The sequence below is a fragment of the Salarias fasciatus genome, chromosome 5, assembly GCF_902148845.1.
Source record: "Salarias fasciatus chromosome 5, fSalaFa1.1, whole genome shotgun sequence".
In the NCBI taxonomy this organism is placed as follows: domain Eukaryota; kingdom Metazoa; phylum Chordata; class Actinopteri; order Blenniiformes; family Blenniidae; genus Salarias; species Salarias fasciatus.
Window position 1 is genome coordinate 28,917,941 of NC_043749.1, and position 27,958 is coordinate 28,945,898.

The window sequence follows — 27,958 nt, forward strand, 5'->3', positions numbered from 1 at the left end:
AAGCGAAACTTTTTTTACTAAGAGGTGAACACATATCCATGTTGTTTTTTCTTTAACCTGAACTAAATGTGCATATAAAACCTCCAGATAAACAAAAGCAAAACTAAAGCAGAGCGTGTTAATCAGATCTATCTTCAGCAGCAGTGGGACCTTCTCTGCTTTAACCAACACACCTGTTTACAGGGATGCACCAGTATCGACACCAGTATCAGCGACGTCTGCGGTTTGGAGATTCTTTAAAAATGAACGAGAAAGTCAGACGTTATGTTCCGCCAAAGCATCCCCAGGTGAAAGCCGGTTTCTACACCATGAACTCAGCGCACTGCGCTCTGCAGGGCTGGAGGGCTGACGGAGGTGTGTGTGGCATCGACGGGGTGTTTCGTGGCAACGCATCGCCTTCGCACATCATTTGCATTGAGTATAAATCAGACTTTACTGCAATTAATAAATACTCATAGCAGTACTCTGTATCGGGATATAAAGGTCAAAACTCACACTTTGTACTCATTCTTTTAAAAAAGTATTGATGCATCTCTAATACCTTCACCTAACAGTAACTGGGCCGCTGCTGTTTTCTATTGATTATATTCTATAGAGGATATATGTATATACTATATCTATATATACTATTTATAGATTATATTCTGTGCCGCAGCCCTGCAAATAATTTCCCTCTGGGATTAAAAAACTATCTTCTATCTCACACACCAGGTGAAAGACAGATCAGATGGGCGCTCGGCTGATTGAATATTTATCCGTGTTGTTTCGGCAGGCTGAGGTCTGATGGTGGAGAGGAAAGCTGGAGGAATGGGAGAAGTTTGAGAGTTTTGACAGGTGTGGCAGGACAAGAGGAAAGAAAGACTTTCTTTTCTTCACAGAAACTTGGTTCAAACTGTCAGTCTGAAGACTGGAAAAAAGTTGATTTATCTTATCGTAATAAAGATTAATTTGAAACGATGACATGTGAACAGGGTCTGGACCATTCCTCTTCAAACATTTACTGCAGTTACTCATTAGTTTAGGGGAAAATGTGGAAAATTTCTAGAAATGTTCATTTTGGTGATAAACACTATTAAAGTCTAGGAAAAAAAACAGTGAAATTGAAGAGGTCTTTCCAGTATTATGTCCTTTATTAGAGAAGCAAACTAAACACAAAGCAAACAGCAGAGACTTTAAAGGAACCTTTCAAACATCCTGCATGCTGGGACAGATTCACACATGGGAAACAAGAGGGGAGAAACTTTAATTTACCTTCAGGCGCAGCCGAAATGACCTCCGAATCTTTAGAAACCTCTGAATTTGAACTTTACAGGAAGGTACAAAAACTATCAAAATAAAGTGTTGTTTACCAAAAAAATGTGCAAAGAAAAGACCAGATTAAGACACGAGAGGAGAGTCCAGATGCTGCCTGCAGTTCAGTAGATTTCACTCTTTAAATAAATGAGGTTCAGTTCAGAAGAGTCAGGAACCAACATCAACAGTGGACTTCTCCTTTTCTGTTTTTCTTCGTCGTAAAAAAAAAAAGTGAGCATTTGCTCATGTTTGGTCCTCTCCTAATAAAATTAATTCAAAAGAATAAAACGTTCCGACTCCAGGAGTTCTCAGTGTCGCTGTAATGCAACTGTTCACAACTGTTCTTCAGATACGAGGAGCAGAAAAGAGGATGCAGCAGCGCAAACAGCAGCTCAAGTGTGTCGAGTTTCAATCTAGAGAAGCAGGTCGTTTCCTGCAGCCGTGTTGGCTTTGTACGGATGTTGAGATGTGAGGAGCAGAAGACTTGTTCTGCTCCTCACATCTGTGGAAAAGGTGGAAGATCATCATTAAAATGACTCAACGCCGTCCGTTACGTACTGCTAACCATGTGCTGTAGTTGGAGAGGACAGATTTGAGTCAATAAATCCAACAAAACCAACCAAGAGGTTTGATTTAAAATCATAGAAAAATAAGAATCTGAGCAGAAAGCGTTCATATGGAACAAACAGTGGTTGATTCAAAGACATCGGGACACTTGAGTCTCCAGTGATTTTGACACATTTTCAAATCCAGCTTCAAAACACTGCGGAAGAAGAAAAAACAGAAAAACACACCAACAAAGATTCAGTGGAGATCCGGAGAGCAAACGGGACGTGCCGTGTCCCGTCGAAGACTCGGATCCAGCTGAAGGTTTTCCATTCAACGATTCAGACTCCTGACCGAGGCAGATGATCCCTCGTGGAGTTTCAAACCTTCAGCTGCTCTTGCCATTCAGATGTGCCTCTGTGGAGGATTTTATTTTACAGCCCTGAGGAGTTTTAAGACCTGAGAAGAAGTTTTCAATCTCCGCACGCTCCACCGTACGCTCCCACAGGGATGAACCGTCTCCTGCAAATATATCTGTCTGTCTGAGGAAAGCTTTATGAATCCGAGAACCAAAGGACGAGAACGAAAGAAAATAAACCACGAACTAAAAAAACACAAGAAACTAAAAAACTGAAAATAACAAATGAAATTATAAAAACAAATAAGGCAAAGAAAAAAAAGGCAAAAATTACCCTGTTGAAATAAAAACATTACAAATTATAATAATTTGATGGAAATTTGATTCTAACAGAAAAGTGTTGAGATAATTTAGAGGAAAAAAATGTGACAAAAACAACAAAAATCAAAGTTTGCTCCCTAAATTTTAAAATAAATGTATTAAGTTTGTTGTTTCTACTCCAACTCCCATCATTTCTTCTGTGTTACTGAAATATTCTCCTTATTTATATTACTCTAACACGTCTGCCTCTTTTTTCCCAGTTTTCCTCAGTTAACATACAAAAAGCCTTTAAAACTGTAATTTAACTGTTGTTCAATACGTCCACCAAATGTTAAAACTCAAAATGACAAAAAAGTAACTTGATGCTCAGTAAACATTTCTCCCTTCAGTGGACTGACAGAAACGTTTTCCCTTTGCTCTCCTCTCCTGAGGAGAGTCTGTGCTTCGTGTTTCTTTGTGCTTGTATCTTTTGGACCAGACGCTTTCTGGATTACGCTCGTCGTCATCAGGGTTTGATGAAGCTACATGTCCACCAACTTTAAACACCTGCTGGAAATTTAAGTTCCTAGTGAAAAATAGCATTTATATTTCGTTTTTAATTTGGATTCTAAATAACGGCGACCACAGTGTGAAAATAATCCATCGTTCCCGCTTCAAACGAGCTTGACATCTGATTTAATGTGTGCTCACTGGAACCTTGGGAAAGTGACTTTCAGACAGAGGAACTCCGCTTGTTTTCCACTGAAGACACCCTGAGGAACGAACCTCCTCTGATCTAACTAAACATCACAGTGAAGCCAAACACAGACACACACACACACACGCACACACACGCACGCACACACACACGCGTCTTCACACCAAAAGAACGTGAAGGTTCCAGGTCTGTTCTAGAGCCTAAAAATCAAACTGTCAGCAGATGAAACCTACAGGAGACGGACTCTAATGAAGGCATGTTTTCTACTCTTTTCTGGCTCCCAGAGTCTGGAGAGGTAAGACCAAAAGCAGTGGAGCGTCTGTCTTCTGGAGGAGTACCGAAGCTGAACCGTCTCAGATGAAACTGTACCACATGGAAAAGCAGAAAAAAAAAAAAAAAAAAAAAAAAAAAAACCTAAAGGCTTCCAGAGATCTGGCGGATCTTCATGGATCGTCACCGCGGCTTCGAACCTGACATTTCTCTAAGTGTTCAGAGCAGAAGTGCAGTGGAGCTCATACAGATCCCTGAGGATCTCCAACGGATCGGACCTTCTTCACCTTCTTCTTCTGTGAAGTTCAACAAACAGCAGTTTTCCAGACGTGGCCTCAGACCGGATCGTCGCGGCCTGCGGGGGGGCGTTCCTCAGACCCCCCTCACAGGAAGCACCTGGATCCTCCTCAGTAGGTCTGCTGCCGCCGCTTCTTGGCCTCGATGGCGTCCAGGATGGGCTGCCTTTTGGCCTGGTAGCGCTGCCGGATCTCCTCGATCTCCTGCTCCATCTGAGGGTCCAGAGAGGCCAGGCGTCTCCTCAGCTCCTCCACAGACCAGGAACTCACCTGCGCCGGACAACGTTTAGGAGAAAAAACAAGGCTTTGCTCAAAAACGCTCAATTCAAACCAGGTTTCACAACTAAATGCTCATCCTGACACCATCCCCGCTTCTGGAAATGATTACAAACTACATCTGATTATCACATCAGAGTCAAATGTGACTTTACTGACGAAATGAACCAAACAGCAGATAACCAAAAAAGAGAGCTCACATACCAAACCAGCCTTTGATAAAACAACACAGATGCAAAAAAAAAAAACAAAAAAAAAAAAAAAAACATAAAGCAGAAAAACTACTATATGACAAAAGAAAAATCGCTATACAATGCAAAATAATATAAAACAAACAAAAAGAAATCACTATATAACTACTGGCATCAGTACTGAGCAAGAAGCTAAACGTCAATACTATCAATAAATTAAAAAAAATAAACTTAACCCCATCAATGTAGAGCTCTAGAGATTAAATTACATTTAATTTATATCTGTTATTATTATTATATTGTACATATGTGTCAATATAAATGTATATTTAAATACATCTGTTAGTGTACATCTGTTTTTTTATTTAACTACATCTGTCCTAAATTTATATTTAAATTATATTAAAATTTTCTATGTATGGTTTGGGTTTGTAAATTTTCACATTTCTATTTCTATTTCTATTTTTCTCTGTGCTGCTGGAACACTGCAATTTCCTCCTGTGGGACACATCAAGGACTTCCAATCTGATGTTTTGTAGCATGTAAGTAAATCTTGAGTAAAACAGGTGGAGAAAGTGAGATCTAACAAAGTGTGAATACTCGTTTTGGAAAAACTTCCACAGAAAGAAAAGCGATCATCAGAGGCAGATTTTTAGCTGTTTGGGGATCAATACTCGGCAAGTCCGTTAATGGACACTTCAGAAAATCTTTAGCCGGCGCTCAGAATATCTCTCTCAGGTGTGTGTGAGCGGCTCTATTTCAGTGGCTTTCAGAGGCTGTGTGTATTGACATTTATTCAATCTGCTGCTCGGTGAGAGTGAGGGCCTCAGGGAGGGACCCGGAGCCTCCTGCCTCCCCCCCGGGGGACTCCCCCCTCCCTCCCCCTCCCTCCCCCTCCCCCCTTCCCCCCCCCGCTACCAGCAGCTCTGCTCTCAGGCTATTTATTTCCCCGATCGATGGGGCAAAAATAACGCTGGCGTCCCGGTCCGGCAGACGGATAACCGTGACGGGAGGAAGGACGGTTCGAGGACTGGACCGCACACACTTCAGGGTGGTGGAGTGTGCCGTCCTCCAGTCACACGGTTCGATCCTCCAACTCCTCCCCATTCTGTGTGGAAGTCGCTTGAACGGTCGTGTAAATGGCGTCCCATTGAAGGTAGAGGCTGAATGCACGGGGCTGAATATCAACCTTCAGAACACTGCGGCCGGGGAAGAACCTCAAACTTTCAAACTCTGATAGAGCCAGTGAAAACAGACGGTTTAGGAGGAAAAGCGATTTGCCTCAGGATGGCTGAGTGTGAATTACGGAGGGTTCTCTTCAGATACACTAATAAGAGATCACTGCTCCCATCTGGAACATCTCTGCTGTTTTTACTACCAAGAAAACAATCATCAAACATTTAGTGTTCCAGCTGAGAGCCAACAAGCGCTCTGCTTTTCTCACCGCAGAAACAAAGAAACGGAGCATAAAGAGGATTCAGCGACAAGCAAGGAGCTGAGAGAAATTGGGAAGGATTTCCTGAGCATCGCTTCACATTAAAGGTGTTTTTCTCAGTAAACGTTGTTTTTGGAAAGTTTCCTCCTCTTGTTTCCATCAGGACGTTTCAGGGAGAAGCCGAGCTGAGAGCGAAACACACAGAGCAGCATGTCGGAGCTGAAGAGCTGAAGACGTCTCAGAGGAGCAGCAGGAGAACAAACTCCGGCTCAGAGAGGAAATTACACACATAGATCAAAGATGATGCTCCCTGGAAATAAAGGTTTTTCTTCTCAGCCTTCTCGAGTTTTTTCAGAAAATGTATTTACAACTGTAATTTTCAATATTCTATCATTCAGATTGCTTCAATAAACCAACAACTTTCTAAAACTGCAGGGTCTTTTATTTTCCCTTGTTAACAAAGTTCATTTCTTTTGGTTTGGTGGGAGAAAAGCGTGTTCGCTGCTTTTCTAGAGATATATGCAGCAGAAAAAACAGCTACTAAATTAACTTGTGCATTTCAGGCCTCGTTTACACGACAATGGAGCTCTGAACCACCGAAAAGATCATCTCTGTGCAAAAGGGGGAAAAAAAAAACAGAACTATTTCTTCTTTTTGTTGTTTCTCCTCCTGTTCTGTCCAGCATCAACGCAGCAGAATGAAGGTCTGGATTAGAAATCTGGTAGTTTCAGCACCATCGATAACACTGACCCTACATTCTGAGATTTAACCTCCTGTCAGAGTTTGTTGGAGAAATCGACCGCGGCCTTGAGATCTAAGGAGAAGACGAAGGATGGAAAGAGGCAACGGGGAGGATGAGAAGGCGGAAAAAAGAAAAGCTGTTCCGTGAAGAACAAAAATAGATCCGGGAAGAAAGTGTAGAAGAAACGTCAGACTGGAAGGACCGGGAGGTTGGTAGTTCTACGTCTTCTCATGAATAATGTACGTTAGTGCTTTCCACGCTGTTATTGTCCCACGGCTGAATGAAGCTAAAAGGGAAAACACTGAGGTGGGGCAGCGATACACACACCTGAGTGTGAGATGGTAAAACCATCCAATGACCGATAATCCGGAGCTGGAGGAAGAGGAAGAGGAACGCCGAGACGTCAGTCCTGGAGGACTACATTCAAAAAACTTCCAAAAGCAAAAGATAAAAATAGCAGAAAAGACAAATCTAAAATTAAACACCGTTCGCGTGAAGCTGTCAACAAGATGCCTCGCTGCATTAAAGATCCAAAGAAAAAAGCGTTTTATCCTCATATTTGCAAGTCTAATGGAAGAATAAATCCCCGTAAGGTGGGATCAGGGGGCTGGAGTGAAGCTGATGTGACCGTCGGCTTTTCTCTGCGGAATTATTCATTTAGAACATGCTGGAGGACGATTCTCCAAACTCTGACACGAAGTTCATGAAATACGTCGTTTCTGATGACGTTTCTGATATGAAGTCAGAAGCACAGAGTCAAAACAAAGATATGTTCTAAAAACCTACTTCACTAAAAAGATGAAAGCCTAAATGCTTCTGGAAGTGTCACAGAAGTCAGACCGGAGTTATCAGACAGCATCGACCTCGGAAAAGTTCAGACCTGCTTTAAGAAGGTGGAAAAAAAAAAAAAAAAAAAAAATCCAATAATTCCCATAGAAGCAGAGATGAGTGAGTGGAACAGAGAAAGAGAGCTCAGTGTTATCGTACTGGCTACTGGCAAATACTGTAGATCTAAATATATGAGAAACAACAGTTTCTCTCAGCGATGAGCGAACTGAGACGATATCTGGGAGCTATTGAAGGTGTCGGCGCCGAGAGCGATTCACCTCCTGAAAACACAACGTGAACCGAACAACAGAAGAAGAGTGACGGGCCGGGTCGACCAGAGGTCACCTGTCAGCCTCGGTTAGCGTAGCAGCTTCAGAACACACACCGACACAGATCTGAGTCTCCGTTAAAGACACACACACATCATGAGTAATTAATCAGCAGCAGAGCGCACACACTGAGAAAACCTGTTTATTATTAGTACTGAATGCTACTAAGTTAATGCTACACCGGGCAGTTGTCATAAGTTTCGTCAGGAGATGTGTTTAGAAAAACGTAAGCGTCATTCTTCCAGGTTCTTTTTCAGCTTCCATAAAGACTCTCTGCCTCTGTGGATCCACGTCGTATTTAAAGGTCACATGTTTAATATTTAATTCCAGCAGCAACCGTTTGTCCTGGTAAAGCATCTCGGAGTGAGACAAACAACCGCCACGCCTCCACTCACTCCAATACCGTTTCCAGCCCTGACGATGTAAACACACTGTACAAGACAAGAAAAGAGTCCGTAGCATCACCATTGTTTACTGCAGCGGCTCAGATCAACAAAGCTAAAACGGCTGTGAAATGCAGAAACACAACTTTATTGTAGTTAGAACTAGAAAAAGTAACTAAAAACAAAGATTCCTTCTCCTTCTGAAAAGAAAGGTTTTTGCGCTGCTTTAAAGTTTCGTTTTGAAATAAGATCAATTAATAATGTGCAATAATCTGTAATCAGAACGCATTTTCTTTTCCCAGCATGACCTTTCCCTTTAACCTTTACCAAGAAATCACAAAAATTAATAACAAGGACAAAACTGACTTTGAGAAGGGACACACACACAGTGAGGAGACAATAAAATGTTGGATTAAAAAAAGCAAGAAGCTCTATATTTTGGATGCTTGAGGAGGAAGATGCTCTATAATCTGGATTATTATCAGGTGAAGTTACTCCAGCAGTGAGCCTAAACACAGGCTGACGCCACCATAAAGGGAGTTTCAGTAACTCGGTGAGCAGAACTGAGACGGGGATGAACAATAATGAGAAAAGTGTTGAAGTAACTCTGCTGCTTAAAGGCTGAACAGCAGCTGTAACCTTCCTGATGTCCACTCACCACTTCCAGATCCCCCTCTGGGGGCACTTTGCGGTGGTCTGCGTTGTTCTCCCCCCGCCCTCCCCCGTCGTTGTGGACGTTGGACTCCCTCTCCTTCTGCTCAAAGTACTCGAGGAAGGACGGCTTGGCGGGCTGCATGGTCTCGTCTCTCCCTGCGAAACACACATCGCCGGTCAGCGGAGACCACATTAAAGCACAAGGACACACACCGGGACAGATTTACAGCCGGCAGGCCAGGAAAGTTGATAAATCTGAGACAGAGTCGCTGAAGGTGAAAAGCACTGACACACACACACACACACACACACACACACACACACACACACACACACACACACACACACACACACACACACACACACACACACACACACACCACACACACACACACACACACACACACACACACACACACACACACACACACACACACACACACACACACACACACACACACACACACACACACACACACACACACACACACACACACACACACACACACACACACACACACACACACACACACACAGCTGGTCAGTACCGGCCAGGCTGGGTTTAATGCTCCTGGATGAAGTCATAAAGGAAGATATTCTGCTCTCATAATTTACAAACACCATAAATTCCCTTCTTTTCCCTCCTTATTCAGAAGTTTCATGTCATGACTGAAGGTAAGGAAACATCATCTTCAGCAGGCGCCGTCATCTGACTCAAATGAAAGTGTCTGCGTCTCTCTTCTATGACTTTGGCTGAATCCCATTTCACCCCTTAGCCCTTCCCCTTGGCCCTACCCCTCGTTTTGCGCGTTCACGTGGAGGGGTAGGAGTGTCCCAATTGTCATTATGACGGAGGGGTAGGGCCAAGAAAGAGGGCCAGTCACCCCTCCAAAAGGAGATTCTCGAGAGGCACACTCCAAACGGAGGGGTATCGGCCGATGGCGAGGGGCGCTTGTTCTTTCAGCCTAGGTCATGCCTGGCGGGCGGGGTGAATTCACTTCCGCATTGACGGGAGTGATCGTTTCCACACCCGCGCATTCCAGGCGCATTCCAAACACAACAGATAGACGATTATTTTCAATAAACTGGTTTCTTCAACACGGCCCGCCTGGAATGCGCGGGTGGGAAACGAGCGCCCCCGCCAATGCGGAAGTGAACTAACCCCACCCGCCACTGACGGTCCAGGCGAACAAAACAAGCGCCCCTCGCCACCGGCGCCACTGGATGACAGATTTCTCAGAAAGCCTTCCAAGATCGGCAAGATGGCGGCGTCCGCAACGAAAGACGTTCATAAATGTCAGTATTTTGTCAATTAATAAAGTTTTAAAATGTAAGAAAAACATTCTTCTTCGGCAGATAATTGTCGCATCTGCCTACGTCATCGGCAGCGACAACTACTGATGACGTACGCGATTGTCGGAGGGGTGTCCCAATTCGGAGGGGTTGACTTTCTCCCCTACCCCTTAGCACTCCGTTTCATAGGCGGAGGGCTAAGGGGAAGGGCCAAGGGGAAGGGCTAAGGGGTGAAATGGGATTCAGCCTTTGTGATGGTTGACGGTAAAGGCTTCGGTCTGAACACGACTCGGCGTGAAGAGCAGATTTCTGAAGCTTGGCTTCTTGTTCGTCATCTGGGAACTTTAAAAGACGTCGTCAGTGTGAACATGTTAAATCAGCAGGTGGAGCAGAGTCAGGTCACCTGCAGAGAGGTCAGAGATATAACCACCCGCCGCATAACGGCCCATCAAACATCTCGTTCTTATTCCTGTTGCACTGCATTGAAGCAAAGGATCTCAATCTGGGTTCTGGGAGTGAGAGAACAGACTCATGTTTTGTTGAATCACAGATCAGACTGGGGGTCTGCGCTCTTTCCTCTGAGGTACAATCTGGAGGTTTCAAAGTTAAAACGGCTACATTTAAAATTGGCAAAAGATTTTCGTGAGAGCAGTTTTCAAAAATTTGTACTTTGATGTTTTCAGTGACTCCAAATAGAATTGTTGTGTAAACGGATCAAAATAAATCAACGAAAGTTTTGTGTTTTCACTTGAAATCGTTGCTGTGTGAACAAGCCCGGAGTCAAGTAAAGATCTGCCTCCTCTGAGGGCCGAACGGTTAACACACACACACACACACACACACACACACACACACACACACACACACACACACACACACACACACACACACACACACACACACACACACACACACACACACACACACACACACACACACACACACACACACACACACACACACACACACACACACACAGTCTTGTATTTCTATCCTCGTGGGGACCGTCCATTGACTCCCATTCATGTCTAGCCCCTAACCCTGACCCTTACCCTAACCCTAACCCACACCACAACAAAGCCTAACCCTAAAGAAATGTTTTTGCACTTTTACTTTTTTCAGTAACAACAACATGGTCAAGAAAACACTGTTTCTCCTACTTAGGACCGGAAAAAGGTCCCCACAAGGCACGTCATTTCACGTTTTGCTATCCTTGTGGGGACATTTGGCCCCAACAAGGATAGAAATACGAGAACACACACACACACACACACACACACACACACACACACACACACACACACACACACACACACACACACACACACACACACACACACAGTCTCGTATTTCTATCCTCGTGGGGACCGTCCATTGACTCCCATTCATGTCTAGCCCCTAACCCTGACCCTTACCCTAACCCTAACCCACACCACAACAAAGCCTAACCCTAAAGAAATGTTTTTGCACTTTTACTTTTTTCAGTAACAACAACATGGTCAAGAAAACACTGTTTCTCCTACTTAGGACCAGAAAAAGGTCCCCACAAGGCACGTCGTTCCACGTTTTGCTATCCTTGTGGGGACATTTGGCCCCGACAAGGATAGAAATACGAGAACACACACACACACACACACACACACACACACACACACACTCTGTATAAGTTTCCTGCTGTCTGACCGCAGGATGAATGTGCAGAAAACCAAGATTTACCCTTCAGGAATCAATGCAGTGCTGCATTATTAAAGCATCTATATGGGAGGAGGACACGATCACCGTAATACTTCTGCATTAACATGATACAGCGGCGGATCTATACTGGTGAACAACATCCAACTGTGAGAGGCAGAGGATGATTTAAGGCTTTTAACTACTTACAGGTGACAGAAAGAGAGAAGATGTAGAGAGACCGGCCATAGCTTCAGTCTGCGTCATGTAAACACTTCAATCAGACTGAAATTACAATCTGATCAGATAGGAAGGTGTAATCTGTTTATGATCCATGCAAACGGCTCATCAGACCTTTGTGTCTCTGATACGAAGCGTAAAACAATGAAACAAAAAGACTTGATGGCAAGTTGGACTACCCGGTTCAGAAGACCGACAGAGCTTCCCAATCGACTCTGAACTAAGTTCAAACTAACAACGCCGACTCGGCTTCAAATAAACTGATCAGATTATGATGATGGTTTATATACACCAACAACGAGTCAGTTAGATCAGTCCCAGAATGCTTTGCACTTTGTGACACATGCTCATGACTCTGGTTTCACCTCAAGTGGATTTGATGGGTGGAGGCTGAGATGTCCCCGATTCAGGAGACAGGACCAGAAACCAACGCTGATCAAAGTCTTCATGTTTACAGGAAACATTTTGATTCTGCTCAGACTTTCATTGCCGTTATTTGCGTCCGTGTAAACACAGCCACTGTGTCTGTGGTGAAGTGTTTGATTCATGGCTTTAATATGTATCTTTGGCTCCTGAAGCATAAACACATCCGACACAAATCCCGCGTGAACGTTCCAACAAGCAAATCACGCTCAGCATTTAATATCATCTGTCATATTGATCCTGTTTATCTGCATCATGGATGAAATGATTCAGCGAGATCGTCCTCTTCTGAGGAAAAGAAATGACACCATACCAGGAGTGAAGCTCGTCTTCTGAAGCCTCATTTATAAAACCGCGTCAAAGCGACACTAAGAATACACACAGGCTGCGCATATCGACACGACACAGAACACGAGGGGAAGCGTGCAGACCGCGGAGCCTGGGATTTGTCCGCTGGACTCCGTCATGAGGCAGGCTAAGAAAAGTTTGGCTGCGACGCCGCACACCTCCGAGAATATGGACGACGCGGTGCAGGAGGCTAGCGTATAGCTCGCCGCTCCAGTTCAGTGGCGTCACCAGACGCTAAAACACCGTCACCACCAGTCTTCATGATCACAAACCCACAACTACAGAATAAACACTGCAAACAAGTGTGATGCTAATCTTTCTACACCCCTGCTGAATGACTTCGAGGCACACAAAACCTCGATGCAGAACTTCCTGGATATTTAGGCGCAATGCACTGCCTTATGTGTACTGCAGACACAGCAGGATACATCAGCCTTAAACTCCTGCTCCAGAAACCGTTTGACGGACAATAACCAGATTACATCAAATGTCAGGCAGTAACAGAAAAGGCGGGATGACGACCGAGACTATTCAGCGTTTAGTCTTTGTTCCTGCAGCTTCAGACTGAGCAGGCTAAAGGTGCAGCTGATGTAAGACGGCCTTCTCCAGATATTTATCACCCAGGGTGATTAAAATCTCATTTCCTCCTTACTGAGGGTCAAAGTTTCTGTATCTCCTCAATATCATCACCAAGTAAGGCCTCGATTTATGAGCTTACATATGCCTGCCCACAAATCATCCATTCCTGAATAAACCTTGGCGTACAGGCAAAATCCCAGATGGTGATTTCATTCATTTAAAATGTGGCTGAGAGTCAGGAGTACAGGAGAACTCAGTGACCTAAACTAATTCAAAAAGACCCAAAAATGGGTGAAAAAATAAACTCAAGGTGCCACAACTGTTATCTTGAGTCTACTGGAAAATCATTAATTTAGAATGTCAACAAATGACCAAAAACAGTAAGATTTCAGTACTTTAGCATGCTATTATAGTTAATATGATGGCACATTGTGTACTTGAAGGCATGTCCGACTACATCCAATCAAAACTGCCTTATATTCAGACTAAACATCACGACAAATGGAAAAAGAAGACGTTAAGTCTTCATCTCGTCTTCACTTGAAGGCACTCTTTCTCATTCCAAAGCAACATGAAACCCAACACACTGTGAGAATGTGATCCATCTCCTGTCAGATAGTGCTCTCATTCATAAACACACAGACACGTTGAGCGATGGTCTGCGTTCAGAGCTTTCTAACGCTGATTAATGACCAGCGTCTCATCGCTCATCTCACTTGTGGATCTTCAGTCTGTTTCCAGTCAACCGCACAATGCGCTTAAAGTGGAGCGAAGAGAATAAACCCAGTTAATTCTGCTCGCTGCCGTGAACAGCGTCAGGAAACTCGCTCGTTTCCCCAATAAGGACTTTTCTCAAACATCGGAAGACGACGGGCGGTCAGACGCACATAACTCCGACACGTATCGTCTCTCCGACTCCAGTGGTGTTGTTTGGTAACTTCAGCAATTATCTGAGCTGTCAAAGACTTTTTCCAGCTGTGCTTCACATCTGTAACGTGTGACCTGCTGGGCTTTCTGGTTGCCATGACGACGCGGTGTGAGGCCAGCGAGCGACAGCGTTCAGAGTGTCGTCTGGTTTGTTTTGTGTCACATTTACTGGAAACGGTTGTGATCGATGTGTCGCATCCTCGTGCTTTTTTTTTTAACCCTTCACTGTTGAACAAATAACCTGATTTAGTTACTTATTGTTAGTTATTTCCTAACTAAACGCTGGCACCGACTCCAAACTCATATGCATAAAATCATGCACAATGATCATGTTTTCATTTATGAGATCAAGACCAGATTTTCAGGGGCCGAGTAACGAGTCAAGACCAAGTGCTTGAAAATGACACCAGTACTACAACACGACAATACAGGCATACTGGAATTTTTCCATATAACTCCACTGCACAAGTCAAAAAGGCATCAAATACTCTTCAAGTATTTATAAAGGAGGAAAAATAAACAGAATAAACCAAAATATACCAAAAAACTTATGGAAATATGCACTGTATAACATAAAAAGCACAAAAATTACAAGGAAAAGAGAGCAAAGGCATGTGAAATGTGAGCTATTCGCAATACACAACACAAGGTCATTAAAGAAGTGTGACGATTACAAACAAATTCACCAGATTAAATTATTCAGATGACACATCCAAGTCAACTGAGCTCATTAACATTGCTTTAGATAGTAGAATTAGAGAATGAGATTTCCTGGAAAAATGGGTGTAGAAAAAAAAAGATTCGGTTTCACAGAGATGATGAACCTCGAACCCAAAGAGACTTCTTCCTCCTCCTCCTGAAACTCCTGACAACAACATGAAAGTTTAATGAGCGCGAGAGGAGCAGCGGCAGAAGCATTGTGTCTTCGTAACGAGGGCCTTGAGGGTGTGAGGGAGGGAAGCGTGCTGCTGGACCAGACCTTTTAATGAATAAACAACGCTCCTTTAATCTACACAGCAAAGCTTGTGTGCATCGCTGAGGCTCCCCAATGGAAACTCTGAATTATTTACATCAACATCAAGCTCAAGTCTGAATGAATCTGAAGCTACAACAGTAACAGAGCCCTCCTTTTACCGTGAGTCACTGAACATTTCAGCTTGTTACAACCAGCAGCTTTCTCAGTCTACGGTAAATAGTTCTTCCATTCTCCTCTCGTCCTCCAGTGTGTTCATGAAGCTAATGCGTTTGCATTACTGCAGCGTTAGCATGAGCAAAGCGGTCAGCACAGTGTGTGTGTGTGTGTGTGTGTGTGTGTGTCAGTCTAGTGACCGACTCACTCATTGGCTTCAGCTGAACTTATAATTAATCAGAGGAAGATGCTCTATAATGTTAGTGGGAGGAAGATGCTCTATAATCTGGATGTTGACTGTAGTGATGAGGGGAATGTAATGGACGATGTTAAAACGACTGACATTGTATAAGCAGTAAAGTAAAATTAATAATTGATATTGTGCATTATTAATTTATCTAAAGGCCATTTAACCTTTTAACAGCATGGTCAGAATCAAATCTTTTTAAAAATGTAAAAACACTTGAATACCATGTCAATAGTTTGTTGCCTTGTAGAAACAAAATCCTCAATGAATCATGATTATATATTGACACCAGGAAACCGAAAGCATATCGATCAGTTTTACAGAAGACCTTCAGCCTGAAGTCAGAAGGTGACGTGGTTTCATGGGGAAATCTAAAAACGTGGCCAAATTTAGCTTTGTTGAGATATTATATTGAAATCGGGCCTCGGGACGTCCAATCAGAGACAGTTCGCTGTTAATAAAATTAACTTCTCCGGATGGATCTTGCAAGGCGGGGATGAAGGAGCAGAAGCTGGTCACTGTTTCCCTGTGTATTCTTAATGAAACAGACGGCAGGTAGTGAACGGGCGCCAGACTCCGAGGACGGAGCGGATCGGTGGTTTCTAACGTGGCCTCCAGTCAGTGAGCGTCAGTGGCTCATCAGTGTGAATTAAAAGGCTTTTTATTTTCCAGAAGCATTAGAAAGGATCAATATCTGATCTAATACCTCATCTCCATCCTCAGGGCTCCTTCAGCTTCAGACACGGTCATTATTTTGAGACACACACACAGGGATATTGGGGTTGTAATGCAATTATGACGTCTGAATGTTCCAGTGTTAATGCAGTTTAAACTGCCAGCAGTGGTGATCCATGCTAACTCAATAGCGCAACATCAGACAGGAGACTGTGAGTGTGTGTGAGTGTGTGTGTGTGTGTGTGTGTGTGTGTGTCCTTGGTGCGTGTAATTTCCATACCTAACGGTTTTGTCCCCATATGAGGGCGTTCAGTCCTTCCAACTGTTTCCCATTAATACAAATGGAACCACTAATACTTTGATTTAAATCAATTCCAAAAAGTTACTTTCTAAGTAGATATTAACTGTAATTCATTACTCGGCTCAGAGTGACAGCCTAGCTGAGTTTCTGTCATAAAAAGGCTTTAAATGATGGGACAGATTTCTTTAATATGTATAAATTAATGCATTGGTTTAAAAAACACAGGTAAAAATCACGAAGAAGAAAAGAGTTCAGAATGTTCATCAAACTGGTTAAGATTTCTCTCCCGTCACCAAACACACAGGACTTCCAGCAACATTTGGATCCTGTCTGTCTTTGCATTTTTCTTCTGATGTTGACTGGACTTTATCAGAAGTTTAGTTGCTGACCAGCAGAGAGTTTTTGTCATTCTGCACTGAGTCAGACTTTACCCACTGCCTTCAGCGGCAGCATCCAGCTTCCCTCTTTAGGGTTCATGGAGCTGCGGCGTCTCTCAGCATCGTGGAAACATGTGAAAGACGCCGACAGGCTCCCAGCAGTGATGAACTGACCGAGACTCCTGACTCGCCCGCTGAGCCGACTCCCTTGATTCAGGCCGGTGCCGCACGTTTCTTCAGATCAGAGACGAGCCAGCAGAAGTTGATATGTTCATCACAACCGCGGCTGCGTCTCGTGTTTCACACTTCTTTGTTTTGACGCCTCACATGGAGACATTAACACAATATGGACGCTGCAGACGTCCAGACTTGACTGCCTACTGACTGAGGATGGAGAATCACAACAACTGGCCTAAACAATGCTAGTAAAAGAAACAGGAAATACTATTCCTGTTATTCGTCATGTGTGACACTTCAATATTCAATCTGATTTGTTTTTTCCACCTGGTATCTATCACTGTCTGTTTGCACACTGGAGTCTAATTGTATGGAAATAATTTCAGAAATGTATCTAAACATCTTTAAGCACTTATCTCTGTCTTTTACCACATACATCTATCGCTCATCTAGAGACAAAAGACCAAAACTCACTCTATCCACATCTCTATGTCCATATCACTGTATCTATGCTTGTAACTCTCTTTATCCACTCATGAAATCAGGTCTCAATAACAATCTGTCTATTTCTGTTCATCTATGCCTATATCTTTGTTTGAAGTTCTACCATGCCTTTATCTCTATCCTCAGCTCAGACTCCTGTCAGCAGATGGAGTCATTGTGGAGAAATGTCGCCCCCTGCTGGTTTGTAGTAACTGTGTCCTGAGGAAGTGGAGTGAAGTTGTTCTGCATATTTCACTTGTTTCTGTATGAAGCCTGATAACATATCAGCCTGAAACAACCCTGCAGAGCCGGTTTCACACGTGAAGAGGATCAACACGAACCGTTCAACACAACAACACAGCAGTTCTGTTTTACTGACACGATGAACCATCTCAACCACCAGGGCTTGTTTTTCTCATCATGTCTCTGGATCCATCGTCACAGCCTGTCGGAAAGCATTGATTTAAGTTTGTGTGACATTTTTTAAGATGATTCATTACGATCACTCTAATCCATTGTGATTAATTTAATTAATTTGAAGAGTAAGAAAAGGGTTGATTTGGGTGATAAACAGCAGTAGGAGAGTGGGGAATGGTTTTAACATTCCAGGCATTTCCTAAAAACACTCTCACCTATGATTTTATGTATTTTTTTTTTTTTTTAATTGCACTTATTTTTCTCCCTTTATCCCAGTGAAATACTGGAGGCTGTGATGGAAGTTATGATGGAGGATGTTGAGATGGACGCCATCCACAGCAGCATGCAGCAGCAGAAACACCCCGACGGCTCGTTATCCCGGGAACGCAGCTCGCTGTTCTCAAGTCACGTTGTCGCTTTGACATGTTTACTGTTGTCATGGTGACGACTGCACGCCAGGCGAGAAGTGATCATTTTTACCCGAACTACAGGCTTTTTCATCAGATTATAGCAACATAACAAGTGGTGTGATTTTGTAGCAGGTCATCAAACAGGCTCTGGGGCAGTGGTTCAATTAAATGTGATGTCTTGTTGCACGACCGTGTGTGTGTTTTGTTCTTTTTTTGTGTGTGTAGCAGCATACTGCACAAAAACATAACAACAGCTGGAACGGTTGGGAAGTGTAGACTTAGCATCTGAATGATACATAAGTGACAAATATCAAAAAATGTGTCACACTGCTGCTGTTACGACTGATTTCTCCACCAGGAGATCCATAAAGGCACAGAACAGTGTTCACGATTCTAATCCAGCAGCTGCTGTGAAAGAAATTTCTGTGAATCTGTTTCTCGGCTTTTAGAGCACGATTCTTTGTTTTCTCCATCACGAGTCTCTTTGCCATTTCCCTCAAACACTCTCCACTCTTTCTGTTGTTCTCTTTCTTTTCTGATACATATTTTACCTTTTAAATGCAGATTTCTCTCCCTTCTTTGGAGATATTTTCTCTGCTCTCAGTCAAACACAACAGCAATTGGGGGTTTTTCTGTGGCACTGAAGCAGCTTTCTGCTGTCATACAGTGACATCTAGTGGTCACACATGGTATGAACCAGCACACTCTGAAACAACTTACAGTGAAAACTTTCAGGAGTTACATCCAGAAAGATAAGGCATGTCTCGGCTCTAGTTACCCTTCAATCTGAGTCGAATTAAACAAACTCTGCATTCAAATTAAATACTTGACACGGTCAGGCTCAATAAAATGAGTATTTGTTAAAAAATTGGATATTCTCTAACCAAGTGTTTTTTGGGTGTGTGATTGTTCATCCAAACCAGTTAGTGGACAGATGACAGAAAAGTGCAGGGAAACTGTATGATCAGCTTCCAGCGACCAGCTAAAGCATTAGCACTGACAACTAGCAAAACTGCATTTCAACTTTAAGGCATTATAAAAATAAGAGGAAATATGATGAAAGATGACAAACTGAGTGGTTTCAGAGAAAACTGCTGGCATGACTCACTCTTCATGGTGCCGGCTTCCTCCTCATCCTCGTCGTCTGAGTTGATGACCATGGTGCCGAGCTGCGACTGCATGGTTCCCGTGTCCTCGTGCTCGATCATCGTCCGAGCCGTCCCGCCCAGGGAGCTCGCCAAGGACCCGGCGGCTCGGATGGTTCCGGAGTCGCCGGTTCCTGCTCGTACCATCGTCCCCTGGTCCACCTCGTCCTCATCCTGAAACATAAGAATGGAGGGAGACGTCAGCGACTGACCTCCTCTGGGACCAGTTCGGGGTTCAAACTGGGGTTCTTGCTCAAGGATGCTTCAATATATGGGGCAAGATGGTGGATCAAATCCTAATCATTGTGAATTGAAGACACCCTGCTCTCCCAGCTGTGTAACTGTTTACCGAGTTGTCCTCGTCCTCGGCGTCCTGCTCCCTCTGCTCCGCCTCCTCTTGCCTCTTCAGTTTGATCTCCATGGCGTCGGTGATCAGCGCTCGCAGGATGGAGCTGGGCTTGGCTGCCTTGATGAACGGATGCTGGGGGGAAGACGGAAGACGACCACGTTGACTGGTTTCCTCAAAGCGCACGGCTGGCTGCGAGACCACGTTTGACTCGGTTACCTGTAACAGCTGTGTGGCTGTGGCCCTGTTTTCAGGGTTTTTCACCAGACACTGGCTGACGAAGTCTTGAAAGGACGAAGACCAGAGATCGGGGTTACGGAATGTTGGAGGAGGGTTGGTGGGAATCATGAAGATGGCCTAAGAGAGAACACACAGTCAGGTTTACTGGATATTAACATCAGAGATTTAATCAATTCTGACTAAGATAATCCGATCTGTTTAGCACAGCAGGCTCTGACACCTCTCAAAACTGTTCATCCTTCAGGGGTCAAAAGACAACCTGTGGTGGAGCTACACACTAGCTAAACCTGCCGGGCTCGAGTCTGTCTGACTGACACCTGAGGAGAAACAGGAGAACACGTGGCGGGACGTTCAGGACAGTCTGTACATTCCGCACACGTCTCACTTTCAGGCTCTGCAGTAACAATAATCTCAGGTTCAGACAGCTCCTCACCCTCATGGGGTGGATGTCTGCATAGGGCGGCTTGCCCTCGCCCATCTCGATGGCTGTAATTCCCAGAGACCAGATGTCGGCCACGCAGTTGTAACCAATCTCCTGAATAACCTCCGGAGCCATCCAGAACGGCGTGCCGATGACGGTGTTACGCTTCGCCATGGTGTCCTGAGGGAGACGGGAAGACGAGCGTTCAGCACAGAGTGAGAAGCGGGGATTCTTCAGACTGCAGTAACTCTGTGTGGATGTGTTTCCTCGTACTGTGAGCTGTCCAGCCACGCCGAAGTCGGCCAGTTTGGCCTGGCCCTCGGCGTTCAGGAGGATGTTCCCCGCCTTGATGTCTCGGTGGATCTTCCTCATGAAGTGAAGATACTCCAGACCTTTCAGAGTCGACTGCAGGATGGTGGCGATCTCTTCCTCTGTCAGCTACATCAGATCGAGGACGGAGGGAAGGGAAGAGTTAGCTTCAAACGGAGGAACAGAATCAGAGAGAAATTCTTCCAGAAAGAAAGAATGCAGACTTCACTGATCCGTCTCGTGTGTGTGTGTTTTCCAGTGTTGTGTTACCGTCTTGTTGCGTATCCGGATGATGTCAGACACTGATCCGGCTCCACAGTACTCCATGACGATCCACAGGTCGCTGTTTTTAAAGTAGCTGCCGTAGTACCGCACCACATGAGGACTGAACACACACACACACACACAAACACACATCTCATTTCATTTAAACAGATTCAGAATAGAAACTCTTTCAGATGTCATCAGGATAAAGAAGAATCCTATTCAATCTTCAAAAGATCCAATAAATCCTCAAGGAAACTGTTGGTTTTTAAAAAATGTTAACTGATATCTTTATTGAGCACATTCAGACTTTGACTGCGGGGGAACCAGGTTTGAATGAGACGACATTAAAGTAAATAAACTAGTTAATTGTCATCTTTTTTTTATATTTTTTGTAATTCTGATTGCATTTATATAAAAATGTTTTATGTACAGCACTCCTAATGAATGATTACATTATTAGAAGTTTCCTTGTGTCCGTGGAGAAGCGCCGCTGCTGATGATTTCATGACAGTACCTGTTACACTGCTGCATGATGGAGATTTCTTTGATGATCTCTTGAAGATCCGACTCCACAGGAACCTGTTTGATGGCCACAATCTCCCCCGTTTCTTTATAATGGGCCTTAAACACACACCCATATGACCTGCACACACACACAACATTAACATTTTAGGAGTTGTCACACCCAGTGAACAGCGGCGCTGAACTGAACGATTTCCATTCAGAAATGTATTTGAGGTCAGAAGGAAAATGTGGAAAAACCGTTGGTTTTGTCACACATGAAGTCACAGTTAGAATGAGCGGCTCACAACAGGAAGAGCGTTGAGAAACAGGAAATAAAGGGTGAATGTTTACAGAGGCGGCGGGGGGGTCTACACCTCTGAGAGGAGGAGGGGCATTACGAAGCGAGGGAGGGAGCTAGAGGTTAGAAAAGACAGAAAACAAGGAAATACAGAGTTAGATGATGAGACGGAAACACACGGACGAAACAGAGAGAGGGAGGAAACAGAAAGAAAGCACAGGCGCCGAAAAAGGATGAGTGAGAGAGAGAGAAAAAAAATCCCCAAAATTGTTTTGAAAGAACAGAGTCATGACACTGCGAGCGTCAGTTCTGCTCTGAGTGAATGAGTGAGTGAAACAGACCCTTCTCCGAGCTTCTCCAGGACGTCGAACACTTCCTCTGGCTGTTTGGTCAGACTGTCCTCACTCAGCTTCTTCAGCTGCCTGCAGACACAAAACACGATGGACGTGAAAGACCAGCGCTGACCAGACACCAGCACCCGGCACCCAGCACCGCCCCGAGGCCAAAACTGACCAGAGATCAGCAACACTGACCATGAGCTTGAAAGCTAAACTGGAATCAGGAATCACAATCAATCAAAAATGAAGCGACAGAAACTTCCTTGTCAATAGCACCGATCCATTCATCCACGCTGGATATTGTAAGAATGTGGTTACAGCACTTCTTTACACCTGGATCAAGATATGTCTTTTCCATTTTCAGCATTTTGGAAAAAGATTTAAGTTCAACTTCACAATAAAAAAGTCAATAACCTCAGCGGTTGACATTTTAAGTAGTAAATAAGAGAATTAAAGCTTCAGTATCCTGGATGAGCTCACGGCCAGGCAGAGGGATTTAATTCCACCTCCTCCTGAATGTCACCGATTACATTTGCTTCTTCTTTATAAGATCTGAGCTACGTGACAAAACTTTGAAGCCAAGAGACAAAAATAATCTCACTAAACAAACAAAAATAGATCCAAACGCGTCCGGCGTGCAGCCTGAGACGAGCCGCTCTCCAGAGAAGCCTCATGGAGCCAGAAAACCATCAAAGGGTTTGAATAGATCTATTGAATTTGAGTCCAATCTGCTCAAACTTTCTAAAAAGGTAATATTTAATAACAACACAAAAAATAACCTCAGTGCAAAGACATATTGTTAGACACAATATGGAATTTGAGGACTACACTTTAAACCACGATATGAAACTCATCAAACACATGATATTCAATAAAAATTAACCATGTTCAGGGTTTGAATTGAGCTCATGAAACACACCATTTTTTCCATCATCCAGTAAATAATCACATTTCTCTGCATTGATCCATTCACCTCTATTCATAAAGCAGTTCCACCGTCATTTATCATCCATCTGTCTACTGTCCATCTATCAATGCAGCAGTTATTCATCCACCCATTTCTCCATCTATCAGGAAACCATCGTGCTTAATCGGTATTTCATTCCTTGTCCGTCACTCGGTTCAAGTATCATCCATCATTTCATTCCTGCTTCTACACACAGACAGCTGAGGGTAAGAACGGGCGGACAGACACAGATGTGGGTGGATGGAATGTATGAATGGGTGGATGAATGGAATGCACTGACAGGTGGGCGGAAGAACAAGTGGTGTGAGGGAAGGGCAGCTCAGTGGAAGGATGTACGGACGGCAGGGCCAGCCGTTTATGCTCAGCGGCTCCAGACTGCAGCAGAACCCCCGTCCTGCGGCGGGCTGATAACAGAGGGAAGGATCTGAACCCTGGAGCCGCTCAGTGAGCCTCTGTGAGGCTTTTCCACTTCAAACAGGCCACAAGCCTCTGAAAACACACAGTCCGCCACTGACACGCAGATCTACCCACAGCAGCCAGTAATCAGCCGCTCAGATCGCCAGTGGACTCTGTGAACTCTCCCAACAGTCCACAGTGAGTGTGTGTGTGTGGAAACACCAAATGTTAACATGGCTAAATTTAAAATGTTCCTCCACAGCTACAGCTACTCTATACTTCTTTCTCTGCCCTGTTCTTTCAAACTCACACATTTTATTGTGACAGGGTACTTTATTAAGCGCTAACCTTGACACTACACTGAGAAGAGCTCATCATCTCAGAGCAAACTGAACGGATAGAGGAAATGTGTGTTGCAGTACTGTTTCTGTGAACATGATAAATACTCATTTCCATGGTTGCAGCCCACACTCCCAGCTCTGCTTCCACACTGAAATGTGGCACGGCTGTATTTAAACTGGGAAAAAAAAAACAGTTTCCACAGTGTGGCGCTTTTTTCAGAGAACACAATAGCTGAGAAAGAGTTAACTAACCAAATAAGAGTTAATTATGTATCAAAGCTGCTGATGAACATTTTCACCTCACAAGAGGGATCAGGTTATAAAACGCTGGATGATTTTAATAAGCTCATTTTATGTTCGAGCAGAGACGGGAGGTTTAACACCTGGAGTCAGCAGCACATATTCTCCATAATAAAACCATAAGAAAGAAACAACCTTTCTTATCCACTGACCCATAAAGAAAAACGCTTTAGTGTCATTTTGGGACTTGCTGAACAGATTTCTTACTTACTGTATTTTCCAGACTATAAATCACTTTTTTCCATCATTAGCTGTCATGTGACCCGTACAGTAAAATTGCTGAAGCTAAAGGGGAGCTGAACAGAGAGAGACAGCAGCTCAGCGACATTCTTCATCCTCATAATGAGCTCAGAAAGGTTTCATTCGCTGTAGTTTCTGCTCTCATTTCAGCGTGTTAAAGGAGCGGGAAGATGGCAGGACTCAGTTTAGCTCTGATATGTTGTGATGGAGGAAACAATGGACCAGTGAGGACACCCGATAACAGCAGAGGAGCAGAAAAGGAACTCTTCAGTTCCTCCTGTCAAACACAAAGAACACAGACAGAGTTAACTAAACACTTCCTGCAGCAGACAATAAATGTTAGTGACTTTGATCGACACACAGAGGGACGTCACGCACTGAGCCTTAACTTCTCACTGCATCAATCCAATTTAGAGACAAAACTTAGAATTATCTACATATGAAAACCTGCAACATCAACAGTGACCCACACACAGACCTAAATACAGCAGAAACAGTTAAAAAATTATCATGTTACAATCACCATAATGAAGCAATACACAACCACAACCAAGTCAAGCTGCCTGGAACAGCAGCTGCAGCTGGCGGTTCTAGATAACCACACTCAGGTTCCACTGACATTATTTACCCAGAGAATCATCAAGGCTGTCTCCATGGAAACAGAGAACATGGAACTTTCTGAAACGCTGCTCGTGCATGCAGTTTGAGAGTTGACAGGAACTGCAATAACAACTCAACCTGGTCCCTGGTCCATACGAATGTCTGCATTTAGGTGTGGGATTTTATTGTTTTGTAAAACTTATTTTAGTTCAGGTTCCACATATCATCCATATCATCATGTATTGGCCCAATATCATCTTCAGCAGGCCAGACAAGTTATAATTTAATGGTTATTATTCCTCTATTTTACCTCAATTTTTCCATTGTTTCAACATAGTCAACATTTTTGCAAAACATTTCACCAAAAATCCCCCTGAATACCGACATAAAGCCAATTTTAATGATACCTTTCTGGCGCTAAATGCAGAAAAATTACCAAAAACCCTGCTGCGCTTTTCTGTCTTCTGCATGCATAAGAAAACTGTGTTAAAAGCTGGTTTCTTTCCAACTTTTTCCATTTGCTTGGTCCAGATTTGAGGCTGTTGTTGACTGGTTTTAGTCCACATGGCCTTATGTTTGACAAACCTGGCTTAAAGATTTCAGGAATATATTTAATCTAAAAATATAGCACTAACTTTTTACTGTTTTTTGAGTGTTTTTCTTTTTTGGACCAGTCGTGTAGTCTCAACGCTTTTAATTGAATTCAGATCATTTCAACTGGTCGTTACATGATACTGACAGTGTCTCATCATGTGGTTAACTCGAATAATAATAAGAATTATTCTAAAATGTCACCATGGTAGCCACAGCATTTATTAAAAAAGAATTAGAGGAATAAAAGTCATTGGATTTCGCTCGGTGACGTCACAGTTGTGTAGTTTCTTGTTTTCGCTCATAGACTCCTCCTTTCCGGTGGCCTGCTGTCGTCTTTCTACCACAAAAACCTCCACTGTGGCCTGTGATATAGAGCACCTAAAGTTTCCACACCCGCCGCTCTTTGAAGACCGAACTCGACACAATTTTAATCTGCTGAGATTACACAAGTTAAGACAGAGAGAGCTGTGAACAGAGTAAAGGGATTAAACTGTATCATGAGACACTGGATAGTGAGAAGGATTTAACCCACAACAGATCAGGACAAGCTCTGAGAGCTGGACTCAGGAGCAGTTTATGGAGGATTATCTTGAAGATCTGATAAAAAATGTGGTGGCTACAGCTTCCTAAGGGACACATATTTTAGATTTTTCTGTCTTTTATAAGCCATCTCTGGGTTTCAGACTGTTGTCCATGGGAGGAAGGATTAGAATTAAGTCACTGTGGATTTGTCAGAATGAAAATGAGTGTCACTTCCAGCACGATGTGGAAATTACAGCTACTGAAATGTGAAACTAATCACTATTCTGTCAGTTAACACAGGACAGACAGACAGTCACACACCTGCACAGGGTTAAAAATCAGCTGTAAAACAAATGCAAATGTGGAGCCAGATCCACCGCATCCATTCATTTGCTTCACACTTTACATAAATGATGGCAAAACACCACAAAACCAGAGATTATTTCATTTAGTTGGTGGGTTACATTGTTACCACTAGAAGTCTAAAGCAGACACATCTCACCAAGATTTAGTGTACTGGCTCTCAGCTGAATGTCGATCAATGATTTCCTTCAAGGATTATATGAACAGTGGTTTACTCAACAACTGGTGAGCTAATTCTCAAAAAATGAAGCAACTCTGGATGATATTTGAATATTTAACTTCAGATTGATTTGAAGACACAGCTCTCCAGAGAAGATATCATTTTCATTTGTACACAACGTTTGGAAATCATGGTACATCTGCAACAATGCAACTTTATAGACAGACTGGAGACTTGTGATGATTTCCACAAATCCATTCATATTTATCGTGATCAGGCAGAAAGTTATGTCTGCGTTTTTAATACCTCAAACATTGAAGAAGACAAGGTTCGAAGCCTGCAAATCATTTCTGAATATTATCTAAATAAACTGCAGAATAAATCCAGGACAGACTTTTCTCTGAAATCTGCAGGTTTGAGCAGGAAACACCTCGAGAAGCTGTTTTAATCCCACGTGTGTCCGTCAGCTCACTCTGGGTGTATTTTAACTTTTATGATGCTGTATTTTTCAATCACACGTTTCTAACCAGCTGTACCTTTGGAATAATATTAGATCATTTTGGCTCATTTTCAGCCCAGCTACAAACTTCCACAGACCCGGGCAATGCTAACAGCCGCAGACCCACAACCTGAAACATATCAGGCAGATCCAGCTCAGGCTCTCACCTGCGAGGGTGGTTCCTCATCTGCACCTTGTTCTCCATGTCCTCTCCTCCTCGGTAAACTCTCTCTTGAAGGGAACCTGAAGCCGAGCTGCCCGGAGGAACACGGATGCTAACAGTAGTTAGCAGCGGCGGCTAGCCTCCGCTCCGCTCCGCTGCTGCCGCGCCGCGCCGCTGTCGAAAACACCCGCGTCTGGCCACCATTATGGAAAAACACCGACACAGAGTGAGCAAGCTTCGCCCGGCTGCCGAGTCCCCGCCGCTGGGCTCATCCTCGTCCCGAGTCCGGACAACTTTGGACTTGTTTGACAGGCGGACCCGTTAAAAAACCAGGAAGTGGAGGGAGGAGGAGAGGCGGCGCGAACAAAGGCCGCAGTACCAGCAGCCGCCGCAGGGGCTGAGGGGGGCGCTATGCACACTGGAGTGTCAGTCATTTCAGTCCAGGGGTCAGAGCAGTGAAATAAAACCTGAATAACCGTGAAATTTAAACTTTAAACTCGTTCTTTGTTGTGGTGCCGAAAATACGTTTTGAAAATATGTACAGTTTTGTAAGTTAAATTTCAGCATAGAATTATAATGAAATCTTCGTGAAATGTCAAAAAGAAAATCCAATAAACTGTTTTGCATTA

General features: G+C 43.7%; 1 protein-coding gene across 1 annotated transcript; it reads right to left on the reverse strand.

Moving 5' to 3' along the window:
- Positions 1 to 1,100: 1,100 nt before the first annotated feature.
- LOC115389070 (serine/threonine-protein kinase 4-like) lies at positions 1,101 to 27,688 on the reverse strand. Its single transcript, XM_030092457.1, has 11 exons — positions 27,334 to 27,688; positions 22,188 to 22,268; positions 21,559 to 21,687; positions 21,048 to 21,162; positions 20,742 to 20,906; positions 20,481 to 20,648; positions 20,027 to 20,164; positions 19,811 to 19,942; positions 19,425 to 19,635; positions 8,624 to 8,775; positions 1,101 to 4,051 (listed from the first exon to the last, which is right to left on the reverse strand). Exons 1-11 carry the CDS (start codon positions 27,369 to 27,371, stop codon positions 3,893 to 3,895), a joined length of 1,488 nt encoding a protein of 495 aa, XP_029948317.1. The 5' UTR covers positions 27,372 to 27,688; the 3' UTR covers positions 1,101 to 3,892.
- Positions 27,689 to 27,958: the final 270 nt, after the last annotated feature.